At 39.8% G+C, this 22,857-nt stretch overlaps 1 protein-coding gene across 1 annotated transcript in view; it reads left to right on the top strand.

The window, feature by feature from the left end:
• Window positions 1-1,112: 1,112 nt before the first annotated feature.
• The window catches only part of PLPP4 (phospholipid phosphatase 4), an 83,475-nt gene continuing 61,730 nt past the window's right edge, over window positions 1,113-22,857 (top strand). Inside the window, exon 1 of the mRNA XM_075841128.1 lies at window positions 1,113-1,629. Within this exon, the coding sequence (XP_075697243.1) occupies window positions 1,571-1,629 (59 nt within the window). The 5' untranslated portion in view covers window positions 1,113-1,570. The remainder of the gene's footprint in view (window positions 1,630-22,857) is intronic.

Genomic DNA, 22,857 nt, shown 5'->3' with positions numbered 1-22,857 from the left:
CGCGCATCATACGGGGCTGACACACGGAGCTGTTAAGTGCCTTTTGCGCAGGCAAAACCTCACGTTTTTTGCCTGCGCAAAAACGTCACGCTCGTGTGAATCCAGCCTTAGCGTATGTTCACACGGCCGAAAAATCGGAAGCAGAACGCCTCCAAACATCTGCCCATTGACTTCAATGGGAAAAACTGCGTTCTGTTCCGACGGGGCATTTTTTTTACGCGGCCGTTTTGAAAAACGCCTGCAAAAAAGAAGTGCATGTCACTTCTTGAGCCATTTTTGGAGCCATTTGTCATTGACTTTATAGAAAAACAGCTCCAAAAACGGCCGTAAAAAATGCAGCGAAAAACGCGAGTTGCTAAAAAAATGTCTGAAAATCAGGAGTTGTTTCCCCTTGAAAACAGCTCCATATTTTCAGACGTTTTTTAATTTTGTGTGTGCACGTACCCTTAGGGCTCCTTCACGTTTTAAATGGCATAAAAAAAACTCTTCTAAAAACGCTAGCAGTTTTTAAATGTAACATGCGTTTTTTCTCGTGTTTTTAATTTAGTGTCATTTTGTTCATGCTTGTTTTCGGGCGTTTTTGAAGCCCTATAGAGAAGCCTATGGGAATAACACCTATAAAAATGCCATGCCCAGAACATGCTGTGTCTGGAAAAACCACGCCACAAAATGCCTCAAAAACGGCATAAACCAAAATGCCGTTATCTGTAGTGCATTTTATATTTTACTATAGACTTTAATTTAATATCTGGCTGCACTAAAAAAAAATGCAACTAAAAACCCCATCAAAACACGCACAAAAATGCCGCAAAACGCTGTGTGAACTTAGAGTTATATTTTCCATGTAGATCAAAGCAAAAAAGCAAACTTTGTGATTTTTGCTACCATCTAAACATACTAAATAGTAGCAAAAAAATCTTTGTAGAAATGTTATCAGATGAATATTGGATGTTGGGGAATCTTTTTTCCTGCCCTCCTTATGTCACAGACTGATGAGAATGATCTACACTCAGGAACTCTCTAGTATTTGTTGTAAAGGCATACAACATTGTGCAATAAAATCTCAGTGTAGCCATAAAAGAGGTGTTTATAGCAGCACAGTGGGAGGCAGTGGCTGTGTGCAGAGGAGGCATTGCTGAAGTCAGTGCAGATACTTGAGGAGATCCTGTGCAGTTGCAGTGGGGGATTCCTTGCATGTGAGTGTCTAGAACAACCTGTGTAATAGTCTCACCCCCCAGCACTGATGATGACAGGTGGCTGCAGAGGCTAGAACACTGGAGCAGTCTCTGGATCACACTGCAGCTCTGTCTCGTCATATGTAGGAGCTCTCTCTGCTGACCTCACTTATGTGACAGCAGCACAACTCTCTCTGGAGTGGTCTCCCCGGATATCCCAGCTGTCTCTTCCTGCACCCTGATCAGACCTGCAAGCATCAGAAGGATTCTTCATAGCGGCTCTGCAGTCACATACCCTGGATCCTTCACTACAACTCCACCTGTATTGTGCATATCCCTGGGTGAGCCTTGTGCCCGGTGCAGGGTTCTGCTGCCAGTGCCTCTGATGCCGGTGGATGATGAGGGCACTATTAGAAGAGCTGGGGATCCGGGCATTGCTGTTTGGGGTATTTGTGTAAGTACTGCGCTTTAGACCCTTTTTCTATCTGTAATGTTACTATGTGAATAGTCGTGTTGTAAGTTCAATGCATCTCATCCTTTTACTAATACTATTTTGCTTGCAGTTGTTGCACATGTAATGAATATTTTCCCTCTCAGCAGCAGTTTACATTCTGCTGGAAACAAATGTAACAATTTTGATAACATCAATAAACAATCCCATATGTTTTGATCAGTGTATTATAGCTTCAAATTCACTACTGAATGAATGGAAACGTAACAAATACATATCTGCAGGTTTGATCATATAATGAAAATTGACAGCCAAATTATGTCTAGTAAGCTTTACAGTAAAATATTATCAATGCTAGAAATTCACACGTCACAAAAAAACGGAAGGATTTTAAAACCTGTCCAAGAAGTTCTCCTAATGACTCAAGGGATTTCCATTTATTTGTATCCAATCATTCTGGCACCATAGATGCAATCGGGGTCTATCACTATCGGGGTCTATCACTATCTGGGTTTATTAATGGTCATATTGTGAATCCCCCACTTCTGTATGGACACGCTGCACTTGCACTGAATGTGTCTTTTCGTAAATTGAATTGGGCACCTGAGTTGTGCTATGTCCTCAGGTAATTGTATCGGATCTGAACAGGTAAAGCAAAATGTCACAGTACATGGTTGTATGATTAAAACCAGTGTTTCTTATACCCACCACCTCTTATGAGATCAATTATGATACACAATTTCTATCTGAGGCATCAGTCGTAGGATTGTCTGCAACTAGGTACTATATTTTAAGCCTTCAATAAACCTCTTATCTTTTGTGTGTCAGTTCAGCTGATAAGCTTCCTCTTTTATTTCTGAACATTGTGTGCAGATGTTAATGTTGTTGAGTCAACCATCTCGTCTCTCCATGATATATATATATATATATATATATATATATATATATAATCTCACACACACACACACGTCTCAGTTTTGTTCTATTATCCATTGATCTGACGGCTTGGCTTTCAGTCACATGTTCCACAGGTGTAGCATTCTCTTAGACGCATTAACTTCAATGTAACGGTGATAGGATTATATCTATATATATATATATATATATATATATATATATATAATCCTATTAGTGAGCTGGTCTGCTAGGGTGAGGGTGCTGTACAATATTTCTTGTAGGTCTCTGTAGATTAAAAACATGCAACATTGTCAGCAATCTTCATTTTTTTTATGTAGTTATCTTACATTAGGAGCTTGTAATGACAAGTGCCATGAGCGGTGACTTTTTTTCTGCCATAAAATGTTTTATTTGCAGGAGCACCGAATCAGGGCCAGAACAATGGGGCAGATGTATTATGCTTGCTGCCTCTTGGTTCGGTCTAGTTGTGCGCCTGTTTGAGTGGCGCATGTTGCTTGCATGAGATTTATTATTCACATGCACCAGAAAGTTTGCAACATTTTTCTTTTTTTTTACATTTTCTGGTGCAAATATTTGTTGCAAATTCTACCAACTCCAACGTGGTTTAAAGTTCGATAGAAGTGTCTAAAGATGCGTCATATTTATCATACAGCTTGCGCCGCTGTGATAAATTTAGCGCATTTTCAGACTGCTTGTCTAAATTTAAGTTGTCGAACTATTAGACTGCATTAGTAAATCTGCCGCATTGTGTGGTGAACCCCATTTTCCCCATTAAATTTACTTGGATGGAGAGATACAGTGAATATGTAATAAAAAATAAACCTTATTTTAACATTACCTGCATACGGCCCAATTGTACATGCATATCAATGTCCGCAACTTAATACCATAGAAGCAGTTAGGATATGGGTGACGATCCAAAGATGGGGTTCCCCACTTTGTACCGCCCTCTTAGTGGAGAGCTGCTAGTAAGAGCTGTTCTCGCTCTTGAGGAGTTGGCGCAGCCTTGTGTTACATGGATGGCGCTTCATTTGAAGATTCCCACGGCGTTACCAACTGATCACTCAGCTTTCAGTATCTGGAAAAAGGTTGTGCAACAGCTGCATTTGTATTATATAGTATTGACCCACAGCTGCTGCAACAGGATTTTTTTTTTTTGTTCCCCTATGATCTCCCAAAGCCGTGCCATCTGGTGTGCCAACCAAAGTTCCTCAGCTCAAGTTTTCCACAGTGACCCCCCCCCCCAAATATAGGCAACCACGTGACCCCTACTAATATTAAAGTATCCCCCCCCCCAGGCTTCCTCATCTCCTCTTAATAGTTTCATGTGAACAGCTAGTCAGCAGTTACTTACACGTGTAAATTTCTCTTCCCGTGCAAAGAGGTTGGCACAGAAGGAGAGAACTTCTTGCAGAAGTGATGTATGAATACCATACGTGGCAGAAAACACTGATTATATAACTATTAATAATATCATGGAAACACTACATTTACTTGTATTATAGGATGAACAACCGTGCTCCATCAACAAACGAGCCACATTCTATTCTCTGTATGTGATCAAGAAAGATGGCTGCCAGTCCCTATCACGTGACCTAAATATTTTAGTCTTGCTGTGAGATTTCTGCTTTAAACACTATTGTGAATCTGTTTAGGGTTTAATTGCAGATCCTCTACCAGTTTTCGTAGTATTTTAATAATTCACCTCTTCTTGCGGGACGTTCTATAAGTATATTCTTTCACACATATATGCAAAGTGACCCTAGTTACCCTTTCCTACATGTAGAGACTTTAACTCTTACTTTTTGAGTCTACACATGGCAGACTTTTTCCGCTACGTGAATCTGCAATAATATCTGCACGTTTCATACAGATTTTCCCGTGGATTTGTTGCGTATTTCACCCTATGCATTTCAAAGGGTGAAATCTACTGTGAAAATATGCAACATCTCCACAAAAGAATGAGCATGCTGCGAATTTTAAAATCTGCAACCTTCTCAGATTTCTGCAATTATTTTTTTCCACTTAGGGTAGGAACACACACAACATAAACACTGCGGATTTTCCGCAACGGATTTATTGCGGAAAATCCACAGCGTATTACAGTAGCAGCAGTGTGGGTGAGATATCAACAAATCTCGTCCCCACACTGTGGTAAATATCCGCCGAAACGTCCACACATAAATTGACGTGCGGTTACTTCAACCGCAGCATGTCAATTAATTGTGCGGATATGCAACTCTCCTGTTGGGGTTTACCAATTTAATTCAATGGGGTGCTTAAACCCGCAGCAAAGCAGTGTGTGTTGCGATATTTGCGGCGGAATCACAGGTTACAAGCCACTAGGTTACAAGCCACGTTCGGCCTGCAGCCTAAAAGACGCTGGGACTGGATCCCTGTGCAGGCCGGAGCGAGAACATCACTGGATCATGCCGACTTACGCAAGGATCCTGTCTGGGCATCTCATAGGCTGCAAGCCTAACAGGGATGTGGAGCAGCTCCGTTTGTCATGGGAACAGGGCTAGGTGAGTACAAGTTGTTTTTTTGTTAATTTGTTTTGGGGGGTATGGCACAAGGGGTGGGATGTGTAGCATTAACTAGATGGGAGGCCTGTTGTGGGAGAGGTGGGGCCCAGGCAAAAGTTTGCTATCATGCCCAGTCTTTCCTAGTTACGCCCTTGGGAACAGTTACTCTTTATAAAGGTCTCTGGGTGATGATGTCACACCACGTTGGGTCTCAATGAAGTCACGCTCAGCACAGTGTAAGGAGCTGTTGCCTTGACAATAAAACCATATAATAACATAAATGGAACGATAGAGTGGCAAAAAAATGTTAGATAAATATCTTGTATTTTTAGATTCTTCAGTGTAGCCAACCTTTGCCTTGATAGAAACTTTGCTCACTCTTGGCATTTACTCAATCAGCTCCATGGGGGCATGATATTTACCCTGAGGACCTCATACACTACAAAAGATCATGCGGTCAGTGGATTTACGACATGGGAGCATGCTCCGGGTTACTTAGTATCACATCTGTTATTTATAATATGGTGATACTTGTTCCTCGTGCTTTATACCAACTAATGACACCATAGTGACGACTTGACTGATATATCTCTAGGTTTTATGCAATATACATTAATACTCCCTAGTAGAGCTACTATTTTTATTACAGTGATATTTACCCTTTGTGCTAAATAGCAACTTATAACACCAAATGTATTACCTACTGGCACAGCTATATGCATTACACAGACATTTGTGATAAGTATCTGTCATATATAGAAATTAAAAGCATTACATAGATGACATCACTAGTTTTACATCCAAATATATATATCACAGATTAACATTTTATTATAGCTATGCATTTGGATGTCAGTTAACTCCCTAAAGGACATAAATATAGGGGACTACTGATCCCAGATTACTGGCCTATTTCACATTTCAATAGGGGTTTTTATATACATATTTACAGCCAGTTATTACTTTTTGTGGAGTAACATGTGTAGTTTTTCTTCCCTTTGGCTACATGCACACGTTGTGAAAAATGATGCGGCCAATCCATGTATTTCCACAGGTAAAATCTGGACTTCATATTTTGTTTTTTTGGTGCAGAAACAGGTGCAGATTAATAGTTACAGATTACAATGCGTGTTTTTTGTTTTTATAAACTTGTTAGATACAATTCTAAGACGAACGCTATGTGTAGATGAGATTACTTGAAATCTCATTTGCTTTGCTGGCACTGTATTATGCCGTGGATTTAAAGAGGTCCCTAAAAATTGATGGCCTATCCTTAGAATAGACCATCAATAGCTGTTGGGTCGGTGTCCAACTCCCGGGACCCCCACCGATCCGCTGTTTTGAAGGGGGGTAGCGCTCGTATGAGTGCTGCTTCCCCTTCATTTGTACTTGCTCACTGTAAATCGTCGAGACTAAGGTGGCGATTCACCGGTATTGCAGCCGATGTGTCTTCTCTCGTCCGACGCCAAGGTTGAAGGACCTGTGGGTGACGTCACGCTGTGTGTCTGCAGTGAAAGAAGCTGGGTGGGAACGATGAGGTCACCCACAGGTCCTTCAACCTTGGCGTCGGACGAGAGAAGACGCCAGCTCCAGGCGTCCGAGAGGCTACAGTTGAATCTGCAGCAGCATCACCGTCTGCAGGTAAGCATAGTAAACTCCCTAGAGACGAGCATATTAACCTCTCGGACGCCTGGAGCCGATGTATCTTCTCTGTCCAACGCCAAGGTTGAAGGACCTGTGGGTGACGTCACGCTGTGTGTGTCTGCAGTGAAAGAAGCTGGGTGGGAACGATGAGAAGTGTATCACGCTGATTTGTCAGAATCATACACTTCTATTCACAACGCCCAGTTGGTAAAACGAGTAAACACGCCCAGTTGGTAAAACGAGAAAACACGCCCAGATGTCCATTGAAAAGCTCATTTGCATAAATCTAAAATTGCTCATAACTTGGGCAAAAATTATCGTTTTTTAAAAAAAAAACAACTTTGCTGTTATCTACTTTGCAACGCCCATCACATTCAATAGGAGAGGGATTTTATAATCTGGTGACAGAGCCTCTTTAACCCCTTAGTGACCAGCCCATTTTAGGCCCTAATGACCAAGCTATTTTAATCGTTTTTCTATAGCCGCATTCAAAGAGCTATAGCTTTTTTATTTTTTCGTCTACATAGCTGTATGAGGACTTGTTTTTTGCGGGATTAGTTGTGCTTTTTAATGGCACCATTTTTGGGTACATATAATTTTTATATTAACTTTTATTAACCTTTTTGGGGGGGATTATAAAAAAACTGAAATTCCGCCATTGTTCTATGCGTTTTTAAATTGACACCGTTCACTATGCGACGTAAATAACATGTTACCTTTATTCTATGGGTCGGTACGATTACGGCGATACCACATATGTAGAGTTTTTTTTATGTTTTACGACTTTTGCAGAATAAAAACACTTTTGAACTAAAATTATTTGTTTTTGCATCGTCGCTTTCCAAGAGCTGTAATTTTTTTATTTTTCCATCAATGTAGTGATTTTTTGGGCTTGTTTTCTGCTAGACAAGACGTAGTTTTGAATGGTACTGTTTTGAGGTGCATGGGACTTATTGATTCATTTTTATTATGACTTTTTTGGGGACAATGGAAAAAAATTGCAATTTCGCCATGGTTTTTTTGCTTTTTTTTTTTACGGTGTTCACTTTGCGGTTTAACTTACATATTAACTTTATTAATGGAGTCATTATGGTCGCGGCGATACCACATATGTGTACTTTTTTTTTTTTACTGTACTTTTTATTAATAATCTTTATTTCACTTTGATGACTTATTTTATTAGTCCCACTAGGGGACTTTACTGTGCGATCTTCCGATCGCTGCTATAATGCTTTGGTATACTTCGTATACCAGAGCATTATTGCCTGTCAGTGTAAATCTGACAGGCAATCTGTTAGGACGTGCCTCCGGCGCGTCCTAACAGGCATATGTCCAGGGCAGACCTGGGGGCTTTTATCAGGCCCCCGGCTGCCATGACACCCCATCGGAGACCCGCGATTGCATTCGCGGGCCGCCGAGGGGTGACAGAGGGAGCGCACTCCCTCTGTAAACAAAGTTAAATGCCGCGGTCGCTATTGACGGCGGCATTTAACGGGTTAAACAGCCGCGATCGAAGTAAACTTCGATCGCGGGCGTTGGAGCAGGAGCTCAGCTGTCATCAGACAGCAGAGCCCCGGCTCCTGCCTGCACGGGAGACCCGTGCAGGACTTAGACTAGGCTGACGTGAAAAGGCGTCAGCCTAGCCTAAAGCCCATTAGTGACCGACGTAAAAAGGCGTATTGGTGGTCACTAAGGGGTTAACCCTGATCTAAGCTGCATTATGATCAAAGCAAAGTTGGAGATTGAGCCGTCAGACAGCCCAACTGTCAGATTTTAGCCGATTTCAAATCATATTTTTAGGCCAAAATACAGGCAGTAAAATAAGAGAAAAAAAAAATTGCCCCAAAGTTGTCCATAGCCTCGGGCCAAGCAATTTTTTTTTTGTTTTCTCATTGTGGCATTCCAAGAGACATCATTTTTTTTTTTAAATTTATTTATTTATTTTTTCTGTTGACTTGCGGGACGAGTTATATTTTTCAATGCTTCCATATTCTTTTGATTAACTTTTATTCATTTATTTATTTTTTGCAGGGAGGGAGAAAAAAACCAATTCCAATTCCACCATTGTTTGTTTTTTTTGGGGAATTTTTATGCCATTCATCATTCAGTAGAAATAAAATTTTTAATTTTATTCTATGGGTTGTTATTTTTACACCAATATCAGATATGTATATATTTTTTTTATTTTACTTCTGCACAATTATAGCATTTTTAATATATATATTTTTTTTCCTTTTGCATAGCCACATTGAGAGAGCCATGTGTAGCTCTGAGAAGGCTTGTTTTTTGCAAGACAGGAAATTTTTTAAATAATACTATTTTGGGGTACACATAAGTGATTAGCATGTATTAATGGAAAAAAACAAAAACATTTCGGCCCTGTTTTTTGGGATTTCTTTTTACGGTGTTCCGTGTGCCATATAAATAGCATTTTAACTGTATCATATGCGCCATTATGAACGTGGCAATTTCATGATTTCAACACTATAGGAGGACTTTTGATGGGAAAAAAATAGATTTTTTGCATTTTTACTTTGTCTTTTGTATTCAATGGCAACCTAACAGCACCTTGTGATCGCGTCGTAGAGGGCCATGAGGGTTACAGAGGTAGCCTCCTCCCTCTGTTGAACTTCTAAGATGCCGCTGTCACTATTGATCTAAGGGGCACCGCTTCTGTGCCCACACCATCCCCATGTTGTAATTGTACGTCATGGCGTGCAAGGATAGTTCGAGTCATGAACAGTTAAGTCGTGGTGTGTGAAGGTATTATAATGCTGTCACAATATTGGTTGGTTTGGGCAACAAGGACTGTTTCTCTCTGACACAGTTTGGTAAATTTTCCCTATCTCCTTCAGTCCCATAGAGAATGAATAGAGCGGTAGTGCACTGGTGTCACTGCCGCTCAATTCAAATAGCGGGCTCGGAACCCCCATTCTTGTAATCGGCAGACCTGGTATGTCTCTGCTCATGGGCGGCTGTTCATTCCGTGGCTACTGCAAGGGAAATGTGTGGCTGTTAAAGCCAGGGTTGAGGAAAGTCGGCTTCATTTTAAAAGGCGTTTTCTTTGTGAGACAACCTCCTTTAAATGTTTTTAGGTTTTTTTTGGTGCACTTTTGTTGTCTACCTAAAATGAGCATTTACTTTGTTTTTTTTCTGGACCATACCTGTTTAGGGGACATATGTAAACTGCCAAGCAATGCGGGTATGCAGCCATGCATATCCAGTACTATATGTGTCACTGTAAATCTTACCATATGCCCAGAAATTAGTTACAAAGTGCTTGTTAAATTGCACATCTTCAATATTTGCTAATTTATAGTTCACAGGCTAAAACAGAAAAAAAAAATCTGTATATTGAGTATTCTGTATAAGAGGAACAGTTACTGGCAATAAGAGGCAATAAAAATAGTTATTACAATTAGATAACTCACACGCTGCATCTCTGATCTCTTTTGGTGTTCTGCTATTCTTCTTTATTTTATTTTTTTACAAATTTCTACCTGATCGCCCCAAAAACAATTATTCTCAAAACTTTGAGCAAAATCTTCATAATATTTAATAGATATGGTTATGATTACTGACCCCTAACTAGGGGTTGAAATACAAGTGATACTACATTAAATGGAATAATAAGATGTGTGCCAGCTGGGCACAACAAACTGGGCATCGTTGCTTAGAACAGTGGAGGAGGCCATGCATGAAGTAATGGCCAAGCATCTACAATCCAGCCATGGCCCCTTCTGTGTCTTTTTACTGCATTGTGATTCTCTCTTCTGTTCTTGTGTACGCATTTACAGTGCCATGGTTTAGGGCAATTCAGAGTCAAATTAATATTGTTATTCAGAAAAATTCAATTTCACCACTGCCTAAAGTAATTTAGGATGTCATTATAGTATTTTTTATTATATCAGATATTGCAGCGTTTTGGTTTAATAGTGCACACTTTATAACTGGCTTCCTCACCTAGTTCTACATAATCAGGTTATTTGGAATTGAAGTGCTTCTTGTCCCTTAGATTAATGTCCAAATTCACGTCTCATTGTTTCAGCAGGTACGGCCATTCCTTATGTGCGGTTTGCCATTGATTTCTGTAAGGTAGACTCATTGGATAAAATAGACAGCGCTGTATTCTATAGATCCAATCAATAGAAGTGAAAACTGTGGCACATTCAGTAACTGATAGTGGAATCGTATTGTTCTTCAATTCTGGCTTTCCAAGTTTTGACTATAGAAGTTATTAATATACAGTGAACAATCTGAAATTGTTTTAACATCTTACACAAAATAGGACATTAGGAACTGAATATTAAGATTTCATCCGCTGCTATGAATCTATGAGGGTATAGCAAAAAGGTAGAATCTGCCGTGGGTTTAGTGAAGTTAAGGAGTTGTCTGGTTTAGAAAAAAATAATTAATATACCGTATTCTGGGTTATTGAGGGAAGTTCTCTGTTCAGTACCCTCATCTGTAGCCAAAATGGAGGTCGGCTACAAACAGTGTCTCTCTTCTTCTGGAGGACCCAGCCTGTCTATACATTACACAGGTAGCCAATTGATTTCTACGGAGTCTGTGTTATGCTTCATTTGCCCTGTGGTAGTGCTGCAGGGAAAATGAACACTTGTTGGCGGTAAACCCACCGGTTACATGTGCTCACAAGGGGTTCCTAGTGGTAGAACACCCTTATTCAACTTATTAACAGGGGACCCTTCAAATGAAAAGTTTCTTAAAAATAAAGGATTTAAAGGGAAATAAAAAGAAAAATGTAATTTAATAATGAAATATCTTCTAATTTTTTTACCTTAAATATGCTCCAGTGGGCAGATGCTAGAATCTAAGGCGGATTCCCGGCTTCGTTTTTTTTCTTTTTTCTTTACTAACAACCGGAAACATGTAAGGAATATAAAAAACTAATAAACAAACTTTGATATATTTACCACTGAAAACTTTTTGTTCCTTCTGTGTCTAGGTCACAGTTACGTTGTATAATCACATAACATTGTATGATCGCCTCATCCAACGTCTGACGCTTTGTCACTATTGATGGGATATCACTGGGGCACACACACATTTAATGACTAGGTCATGTGATGTTATGTCACTATGGACTGGACACATCATTACAACCTAATCAATAAAAGGGACTGACAGGGACAGGCGCCTGGAGACAGAAAAACTTTATAATATACTTATAGTTGAAATTCCTAATTCTTACAAATTCTAATGTTTTTGAAATGCCTATAACAACCCTTTAAGACAGGGAATTGCTCTCTTGTAGTAAAGGAGCATATATATTTTTTTTTAAGATAATTTTTTTTTCTTTAAAAAGTCCATATATAAGTAAATCAAACGTTTAGTAAGTTTGTTATAGGAATATATTGGCATGTTTCTGTTTTGTTGTGGTGGCCATGTTGCAAATGTGACAACCGGAAGTGCAGCCATATTGGTTTTCACAAAGGACCAAGTGTCATTTTTTATTTTTTTTGCAAGCCTGTGCAATCACTAAAACACTGCCAGTTGCTGCGAAGCTAGTTCAGAAGTGACCTCTAATATGGCCGCACTTCCTGATAGGGGTCGCCTACTAAAGACAACCCCTTTCCATTTGCTCTTACAGGGTATATGTATGTCATAGAGGTGGCCCAAACTTGGGAACCCTCCATGAGCCAGATTAGAAAGCCGCTCACAAAAAGCATCTCTCGCTCATACAGTCCCAGCCCGTCCTTGTATTACATGGTCGGTCGTTCATCCTTGTATTAGACTTCCATCTAATAGATTTATTATTTTGTTTATGGCCATTAATGGCTCCCCCCCCCCCCCCCAATTGTAGCTGATTGCCGAGGGTGTAGCTATTTATGAGACAATCCCTTTGATTTTACAAAAATGGTCGCCACAACTAAATAGAAAAATGCCAGTATCTCTAAGTCTAAATCATATTGACTAAATATAATTGCTTCTCTAATTTCTGATTTTATTCCTACATGAACATTTTTTCCATTTTGGGTTTAAGTCTTTTTTAAATTAAACTGTACTCCAGTGACTGATCGAAACTGCTATCACCTGTAACAGAAACAATTTTAATAATGAGACTATTTAAGGGAATCAATGATAATGTAGTTCCATATTATACAATATCACTGTCAAAGTGTTTCCAAGGTGGATGTCTGTTTATTATAATAACGCCTGACACCGCATTTTTTTCTCATCTTTCATGACGTGCAGGATACCTTAAAGGAGTTTAGGCATTCCCTTTTAGTTACAGGGGCTGCCTGACAATAAGCTGATCACAGGATGTCCTCAATGACCAACTGTAAACTGTGGAGAAACCCTGCAGCAAGTGTTCAATTCTCCTGCAGTGCCACCGCAGGGAACATAAAGCATTACATAGTTCCCAATTAAATCAATGGCCAGTCTGTGTAGTTCATGAACATGTTGGGTCCTCCAAAGTGAGAAAGATCCATTGCCTCCACTCTGGCTAATAGATCCTCAAAAATGGGTCCTCAACAATTGAAAATGGGTTGTATGAATTTGTGCATGAGCCCTTAGTCAGCTAACATCGACCACAGAGAAAGAGAGGAAAATTCAGTGGCACTCATATAAAATACCACTGTTTTGCAAGGGCAAGATGCAACGTTTTAACCCTGAATGGCTTCTTTCAAGCCTCCCTGTGTGGCTGAAGTTTTGTCTTTTTACCGCGTTAACTGCACTGTCGGACCAATAAATAGGGACATTTTAGACAAATGGCACCATGGATTTTCCCCTTTCTCTGTTCTTGATTAAGCCAAAGTGGGGGTACCTTCGAGTGAGTACCATGATGACAAACGCCAGTGGTGCTTGGACTTCACGTCTAATCTTAGTCATACCGAGCAGATTTCTGCTGGCAGAAGCACTGCCATGTCTGATAATGTGTTCTTTAAGTATCTCATATTTTCTAATGGTGGCTTTACTGACCGCTTCATTGTGTCACGATGTTCCCTGCAAGGTTTTTCAATAGGCTGCAATACTCCGATTCACAAACCTGAAGTTTATTGATTTCAAATTAAATTATTTTTTTTCAGGATATTCTGGTCACTTGGGACGCATGGCTTTCAGTGCATCATTTGAGAGATCTGGTCGGGCTAGGTAATCCTTTTACTGTGCGTCACAATGTGGTTTGCTGTAGCCTGTTACACAGCACCAGCTAATGCGTAATTAGGTTTATGTGGCATAGAACAGGTCACTCTGGACACAAGAAATTTTGCACTTTAGATTTGGAATACTAGTTGCTTGGATGCCGGGAGATCAAATGAGCAATTACATATTTAATGTCTGCATTTTATCTTTATTTCTTTTTTTCATATGTTGGAGTATTTACAATGTGTATACTTATCGGTAGGTGCCAGCGTGTTTGTTTTTAGGCCATGACGGAGACTATTACTGTACAGAAGACAAGTGTTCTTTATTAGAGACCTCTTTATGATTCAAATGATCGGCAATATACATACATCATTCTTCTTTCTGTAGTATTACAAAATCTTCTGTTAGTCATGGGTAGAACTCCTTTTCTCTGCTCCGCTGATATCTCCAGAGCCTGGAGCATTGCCGACTACCTTATCTAGGAGGTGAAATGATATTCATATTTAATTGCGTTTCCCTTGTCGGTGAGAGAAGAGATATGACTCTGACACATTCATTCTAGCCTTTTGTTCAGTTTCATTAGGAGCTGCTAGGAATCTATTTCTTGTGCATGACAAACTTTTAACAGATTAATAATACTTTTTCTAAAATCCATCTAGGTATCCTGTTACCAAGCAAATACTGTATGTTCTGTTCTGAACAGATATTCCATGTAGTGTAAGATATGGATTTAAGTTAGATTGCAATTCCAATGGTTTGGTAGGCATATTTGAGATTTGTCATAAAACATAGCAAGTTTTCTTCTTTGTTTTTAATACTATTCTCCGAGAAATTATTGTCCTGGCTTCTATTGGATCGCTAAAACATAACATTACCTGTGTTGGAGAGAGAGCCTCAGGGTGACCCTGGATATTTTGGGAGGGGCCCTTTTAAAAATGAACGCAAAGGAAGTAAGATGGAGTTTCCCATAGAAACAAATTCCTTTTATAACCCTTATATAGCAACAACATGTTTTGCAGCGCTGTTCTCATTTCAGCCCATTCACCTGTGGTAATCATAATCCTTTTTTCCACCCAAAGATTAACATTTTTAGGTTGTGTAATAAAAACCTGGAGTAATGGACATAAGATATACAGATGTTACTATGGTCAGATTTCTACCCAGGACCATGGTGCTGCAAGGCAACAGTGTTATCCAACCTCCTATATTAATATCAGACTTCAGACTCCCAGACCGGATTCTCTAAATATATTCATACCCCAGACCAGACCCCTATTTAAATTCAGACCCCCAGATGAGACAGAAATAAATGTTCAGACCACAGATCAGACCATATACTTACCTTTCTCACGACCAGATCTTACTCTACACCGGGTGCCGTTGCACTAAGTAATGATTCCGTCCAGCGCTGGACGGCGTCGGGGTCCAGTGCATCGGCGCGAGGAGTGTAAGTATACATGTCGTCTATTTTTTTTTGCTGCTCCTGTGCCCTATATCTAGTCTCCTCTCCCAGGAACCAGGTGAAATATATATTCAGGAGTGCTGCCTATTTTTTTTTATAGTTTTCTACAGGATATAGCCTTTATCCAGGCTTGCACCCATCTATTTCTTTTTAACATGGTGCTTCTCTGGAATTTCCGATAGATAGATTCATATCTGTCACTGGGTGACTGGATGAGGGCGGCTAAGGATAGGCATAGTGTTTTCAGTGGTTCAGACATGCCAACTAAGGGCAAAATTACATATAGTCACAAAAGGCCCATCCCCATAAGCAGTCATGTGGGAAAAAGCGCCTTGTCGAGGAAAATTAACATATAAAATACAGACCTGAGCATTGTGCACTTTATATGTAAATTAAATGTATTCTTTGCCTACAGGCTCCAAAGATGTAAATTCAGAACTGGGTACCATTATTCCGTCACAAAAAAAAATCACTAGTCTCACTTTATATCACTATGCATGCATTTATCTAAATCAATTTATAGTAAAGGGGCTCTACACTTACCCCACTAAACATGTTAGTTTCTCTTCTCTTATCGCCTTTCCATAGCTACATAGGATGGGGGAGGGGGTATGCTTGTTTTCAATGTATGTGTGGATGTATCTGCCATTACTCATGGAGGCCTGTACAATTATTGCAGAAACACAGTTGGAAGTCAATTACAGGTTGTGTAAATCTTTATAGGTTTATAATTACAAGATTCAGTTGAGATCAAAATACTAAAATAGGGCTAATATTTGCAGTTTTGCTTTTATTTTCAACCCTTCACTACAGAAGTTGTCCCATTTGGACAAACCGCTTTTGAATTTCAGATTCCCCAACAGTAAGCTGCTAGGGCTTGCATATTTAATGTTATATTATGCGCCATTCAAATAAATAAGCCCCCGTGTAATATGAGGTCACTCCAAGTCAGTCATGGCCTGAGCAGGGGACCACCCTTCCATATACCCTTAGGGCATTTTGAGACATGCTGGTCCAAATGGGACAACACCTCTAAGCTAGATTCACACACAGCGTTTTGCTGTGTATTTCTCAGCGTTTTTGTGTTGTTTTTTTTTTTTTGGTGCAGCCAGATGTTACATTAAAATGCAGTGAGGCATACAAGATCGCTTTAAAGCCATCACACTTTTTTCTTTGGTACCGTAATACATTTACAATGTGATCAGCTCAGTGAAGCTATAATGCAACGTTATTGGCCTGCCACATCACCGCTAGGACAGTCAGCATGGCACAGGTGCTGGCGCAGAGGCAATGCTGAGGTCACTGTGAAGCAGACCAGATTTCCAGTAAATATATTAATATAGGATTGCTGGTCACTGCTATATAGTATGTTTGTGGGGGTCTGCAGTCCGCACAGTTTGAGTCTTCGTTTGAAACTGATTATGTGTATATATATATATATATATATATATATATATATATAGTACTCCATTTTATCGATCTTAATTCAGGCTCAATTAAATAAAATTCAGTTAGTGATTTCATTTTCCATGAAAGTCATTACTAATATAAAATAATTATTATTTTATTTTTTTTAATGCAAAGTTTTCATTGCATAGTAGAACATTTCTTGTGAGACACTAAATATCCAATTTTGATAGCTAAGGCAGTGATGTTTAATCTAGCACATTATGGGGATTTTAGATGTGGCTCTTGGCTCTCTCCTAGGGCCACACATTGTATTCAATGTCCGTCTTCCTCCAATTGACAGTAAAAAGGTGGCTTACGTGTGCAGTCACTTCCTGTTACAGCTCCGTAAAACATTTTTGTCCTAATTGTTATTAGGATTGCTCTGGGCCATGAAGGGTTAAGCCACTGAGCTTTATAGCCACCCATTTTTCTTATTAACCCCTGAGGTGCATAGCAGGTGTTGAGTAATGTCATTATGTACAGCCATTCTTTTAATTCCATTAGAAAAAGTAAAGTGTGTGTCAGTTTATGTTCACATTAGGGGAAGCCTTAGAGAATTCTTGTACTTGCTTACAGACACCAATTAGATGTTTGTTTTATAGTTTCTGTTCTTTGGAGAAATATATCACTCTTGTTTGCATTGATTTCCATTTTATTGCCAGACTAGCGGTAAAATCCATTTTCTCTACTTTGATGCCGCCTATTTTATGTAGATATCTCACCTGGATTTTGTGTTGAGTGACTCCATAAAAGCTGCAATTCATGAACTGCCATAGCAAAACTCTAAAGCATTCATCTTTATGACAAGTGTTCAGTGAAGACGCGATCACCTCACTTAAAATGCTCAGCCATACGTGGCCCAAAAATGTGATTTTCTCTGGACCGCATTTGGAATGACATGCGTTTTTCTTTGTGGATAGGTGATATTCTCTGCATATTAGAATACCTGCTGTCCAAAAGCCATTTAAGTATTTGTAAACCTTTTGAAATTGTTATACACGTGTACATAGTGTGTGTGTGTATATACATACACATACACACACACACCCCACATATATAGACGTGTGTATATGTATATACACACATGTGTGTGTGTGTGTGTGTGTATGTATATATATATATATATATATATATTAATGTGTGTGTTTGGTGCAACTTTAGAATTTTATACATTTTATAATTATTAACAATTATTTTTGCTTTGAGATACAGCTGCTCCTGTATACAAAGCAGCTGTATCTAGCGGGTTCAGTGTCGGTGTATTAACCATTTTAGCACCAGTGTTTTTACTTTAAAGTGAGTATCCACATTCTGCGCTGATTAATTTCTTTAAACTATGTATCATTCTAGTGGTCAGATGTTTGTTTTTCTGGTACAGAGCTTAAATTACTTAAAAGACAAAATTCTGTCTGTCTGCAGCCACCACTAGAGGGCGCTTATAGAATACTGATTTATTATTGAGTTCAATATGTAACCGTATGCAGTAAACTCCTATTGGTGGCTGAAGGCGACCAGAATGTTATTATTTAAGGAGATATCTGGGCGTTTTAAAAATCTTTCTTAGGGCAGGGAATACTGTAAAATAATAAACTATCCGTTACTCACCCCTGAAATATTTGCGTAAATGTAGTGCAGTTTTAGATGCAAGGTTTTACATCCAAAATTAGATGTAAACCAAATAACAAATGTGAACCATTGGCTATAAAAACTATAAGGCTATGGTTACGTAGAGAATTGTATTGCTGGAAGTTACACTTTCCAGTGTTGATTGTAGTCATTTCCCAAGAGTACATATTATAAAGGCTGTCTGCTGCTGCTACGGCGATTGAGAAAAAAACTATACCTCATGGTTCCTACCATCACTATTCTCCAATAACCGTGTAAAACTGAGTAAGAATCTCCAACTGTACAGTAATCACAACATTAGAAAGCAAGAGTACGGGCTCCAGAGTAAGGGTCATAACGCACTTTTCAAAAAAGGGATAGGAAAGGGGAAAGCAAACTACTACCAGGCACCCCTGTCCAAGGATGGTGGCTGGTGGTAGATTGAACTAAATAGAACTTTCTATGAGTAACATCTAAAAAGGATCTGTCACCTCTCCTGACATGACTGGTTTAGTAAATAATTATATTCCCCCTTAAAAAATAATTCTGGAGCATCTATTCTTAGAACTCTATGTTGTGCCTGTCCTTTATGATTCCTCCTAGAAATTAAATTGACAGCTGGATGTTACCAGTTGGGGGGGCGTCCCTACACAGACTGACAATGTCCAATCAGTGCTGACAGAGTGGGACTGTAGGAACGTGCCCCTATAACGAGGGAAATGGTAACACCCAGTTGTCCATATATTCATACATTTCTAGGAATAAGAAAGGAATGGCACATCGCAGAGTTCTAAGGCAGCATGTTTCGGAATTCTTGATTTATGAAGAATACGAGTATTTACTAAAATAGAAAGGAGAAGTGACAGGTCCTATTTAAAGATGCCTTTAAATCATTTTCTGCAAGTTCCAACCACTCCTTATCCCAGATTGTCCCCGAATCCCTTTAAGGAAGTGAACAATACACTACATATGTAGTATAAATATTGCAGCTATACATAATCCCTATATAATTGGAATTTCTGGCAGTGCCACCATCATTCCTGCACTAGCCTTAGGCCCCATGCACACGGACCCATTCAGTTCTGTGGCCGCGGACACCTTTCCGGGTTGTCCGTGCCGGGAATTATGGAGCATGTCCGTTTTTTCGTGTTTTACTTTGTATGGGAGCACAGCCTGAAAATGCGGGCGGCCGTCAGGAGACGGCCGTGCCCGCAATCGTGGGCCACGATTATGGGCACGGTCATGTGCATGGCCCAGTCTTTGTCTGCACAGCTTTCTATGTGCAAGTCTAATGATATTACCTTTTATTTCCTATTAAATTGCTCATAATGCAATAGTAAGCTCTGTTTCACATTTTACATGTAGAATGTTAATGATTCATTGTAATGTAAGACATCTTATATTGTATTAGGTTAGTAGTCCATTAATGGAATAATAAACATGATTTTACTGGCCAATGCCAAATGTGCCCTACTACATACATTATTTATGTGCCCTACAGGGGGTATAGTTTCTGCATTGCGTTTATTCTGAATCCATATCTTATAGAAGATGCTTATAAAGAATGCATGGTACAAGAGCTCATTGGGATCAGCAGGGATGAAACATTGGAATAATGTCTGTACTTGTGGAAATGTTACATCGGACCAAACATTTGAACTTTTTTTCTGAATTATCCGTTTCTAGTTGTTAAGATGCCTGAAAAATAGGAATCACAAAAACACATCGTAATGATGACATATGATACGTGAGACAAAGAAAAGAAAACAACATACTTCTAAAGGTGGTGTGTGTGTGTGTGTGTGTGTGTGTATATATATATATATATATATATATATATATATATATATATATATATATATTAGACGAAAAGGAGGGCCTTAACAAAATATAAAATGTGGGCCGATTCCTGGTGTTTTTTCACATCACACAACTTAATATTCCAGGATAGGAAGACCCAGCATTCATTTACCAACTCCTACCCAGACCTCTCATCTTTTATCATTCATGGGATAGAAGGACAATGTGACGCCTGCACAGGTTTATATTACCAGTGAGGAAGGGGAATGGAACAAAAATGAGCTGCCCCTATAGTGCATACTTCCTTGCTTACAAGTTTACGTATTAATGGCATATCCTAGAAATATTCTATCAATGTCAACATTAATCAGTATACGATTGTCTAGGACTGCTCATGTGAGCAGCGTTAGCCAATCAGATAGCAGGGAAGAGTGTCACGGACTACCGAATGACAGGTGAGGGGGCCCAGTAATCAGAGGATAGGCGGCACAACAAGCAAAACGGAGGCCACTGGATAAGTTAACTTTGCATACATTTTTAGCTAAAACCGGAGGATCTCTTTTAACCCCTTCCCGACATTTGACGTACATGTACGTCATGGAAAGTACTGACTTCCCGCATCTTGCCGTACATGTACGTCAAACGTTTGGCACCGGCTCAGAAGCTGAGCCGGTCCCATCATCACCGGATCTCAGCTGTATCTTACAGCTGACATCCGACTGTAACGGCGGGGACCGAAATTAGCTTCGATCCCCGCCATTAACCCCTTAAGTGCAGCGCTCAAACGCGATCGCTGCACTTAAGGTGTTTGCAGCTCATCGGAACCCCAGTAATGAAATTGCCGGGGTTCCGGTGGCTGCAATGGCAACCGGAGGCCTAATACTGGCCTCCCGGTCTGCCTAGCACCGAAGCCGGTCAAGATCCGCCCGGCGGCGGAGCCTGATCGGCTTCCGTAGCTGCCGGCAAGATGGCGCCGGGTCAGGAGCTGATCCGGCGTCATCAGCGGTGGAAGTCAGCTGTACTGTACAGCTGACATCCACCTGTAACGGCAGGAACCGGAGCTAGCTCCGATCCCTGCCATTAACCCCTTCGATGCAGCAATCGAAAGCGATTGCTGCATCGTAGCGGTTACAAGCAGATCGCCAGCCCTGACAGGCAATCGGGACTGGCGACTGCTGTTATGGCAACAGGAGACACAATGGTCTCCTGCTCTGCCATTACGGAAGCCGATTTAGGCCCCGCCGGGAGGCGAAGCCTAAACGGCTTGCTGTCAGTGAATGACTGACAGATCTAATACATTGCACTACATAGGTAGTGCAATGTATTAGAAAAAAATAAATCTGACCGTTGGACCTTCAAGTCCCCTAGTGGGACTTGAGAAAAAGTGTAAAAAAAGTATAAAAAAGTGTAAAAAAAAGTGCAAAAAATAAAAGTTTGAAAACAATAAAAGTTTCAAGTAATCAAATAACACACAATCCCCCTTTTACTCTTATCAAGTCCTTTATTATTGAAAAATAATAATAAACCATATGTATTTGGTATCGCCACGACCGTAACGACCGGAGGTATCAAAATATTATATTATTTATTGCACGCGGTGAACAGCGTAAAAAAAACCCGTAAAAAACGTTACCAGAGTTTCTGTTTTTTAGTCACTTTGCCCTACAAATATTACAATAAAAAGTGATCAAAAAGTCGCACGTATCCAAAAATGGTACCTATAAAAACTATAGCTCGTCCCGCAAAAAACAAGCCCTCATACAACTCCGTCGACAAAAAAATTAAAACGTTATGGTTCTCACAACTTGGCGACAGAAAAAATACATTCTTTTTACAAAAGTAATTTTATTGTGCAAAAAGTTGTAAAACATAAAAAAGTTCTATAAATGAGGTATCGCCGGAATCGTACTGACCCGCAGAATAAAGGTAACATGTAGTTTATAATGCGTGGTGAACTCTGTATAAAAAAAAACCAAAAAAAGCTGTGCCAGAATTGCGTTTTTTGGTTTACCTGGCATCCCAAAAAATAGGATAAAAGGTGATCAAAAAGTCACATGTACCCCAAAATGGTACCAATAATAACTACAGCTCGTCCCGCAACAAACCAGCCCTCATACCGCTACGTCTATGAAAAATAAAATTAGTTATGGCTCCAATAAGTCAGGAAATAAAAAAATATGCAGTTGTGCCCGAGGAGAACATTTCTTCTGTTTCAAGAGGCGATTTATCAAGGACCTAAAATTAGGGAACCAGGAAGGGAGGGCCCAATCATATCCGATGGAAGCGACGGTGCCCGTATTATACCAGGATAATACTTTCCCAGCAAAATTCCCCAAACTACAAAGGCGCGGAGTGTGGACCAAAAGGGGGATAAGAAATGACACCATTTATCAGTGCGACACCGGCCTGTGCAGAAAGGATTGCTTCACAGCGTAACACACATCTATGGATTATTTTTATTTTTTTATACCACCTGACTATGCCCCTTATATACTCCGCCCCGCTTACATGTACCCCCACATTATAAAACACCAGCAATACTCAAACAAATATAGTACCAAGCAAAATCCGCTCTCCAAAAGCCAAATGGTGCTCCCTCGGCCCTGAACCCTACAGCGTGCCCAAACAGCAGTTTCCTTCAACATATATGGCACCGTCATACCCGTGAGAACCCTTTTAACAATTTTTGTGGTGTGTGTCTCCAGCGTCATAAGCTGG

Source organism: Rhinoderma darwinii, chromosome 11 (genome assembly GCF_050947455.1).
Source record: "Rhinoderma darwinii isolate aRhiDar2 chromosome 11, aRhiDar2.hap1, whole genome shotgun sequence".
In the NCBI taxonomy this organism is placed as follows: domain Eukaryota; kingdom Metazoa; phylum Chordata; class Amphibia; order Anura; family Rhinodermatidae; genus Rhinoderma; species Rhinoderma darwinii.
Note: the sequence above shows the minus strand (reverse complement) of the source record. Positions and strands in the feature narration are given on the sequence as shown.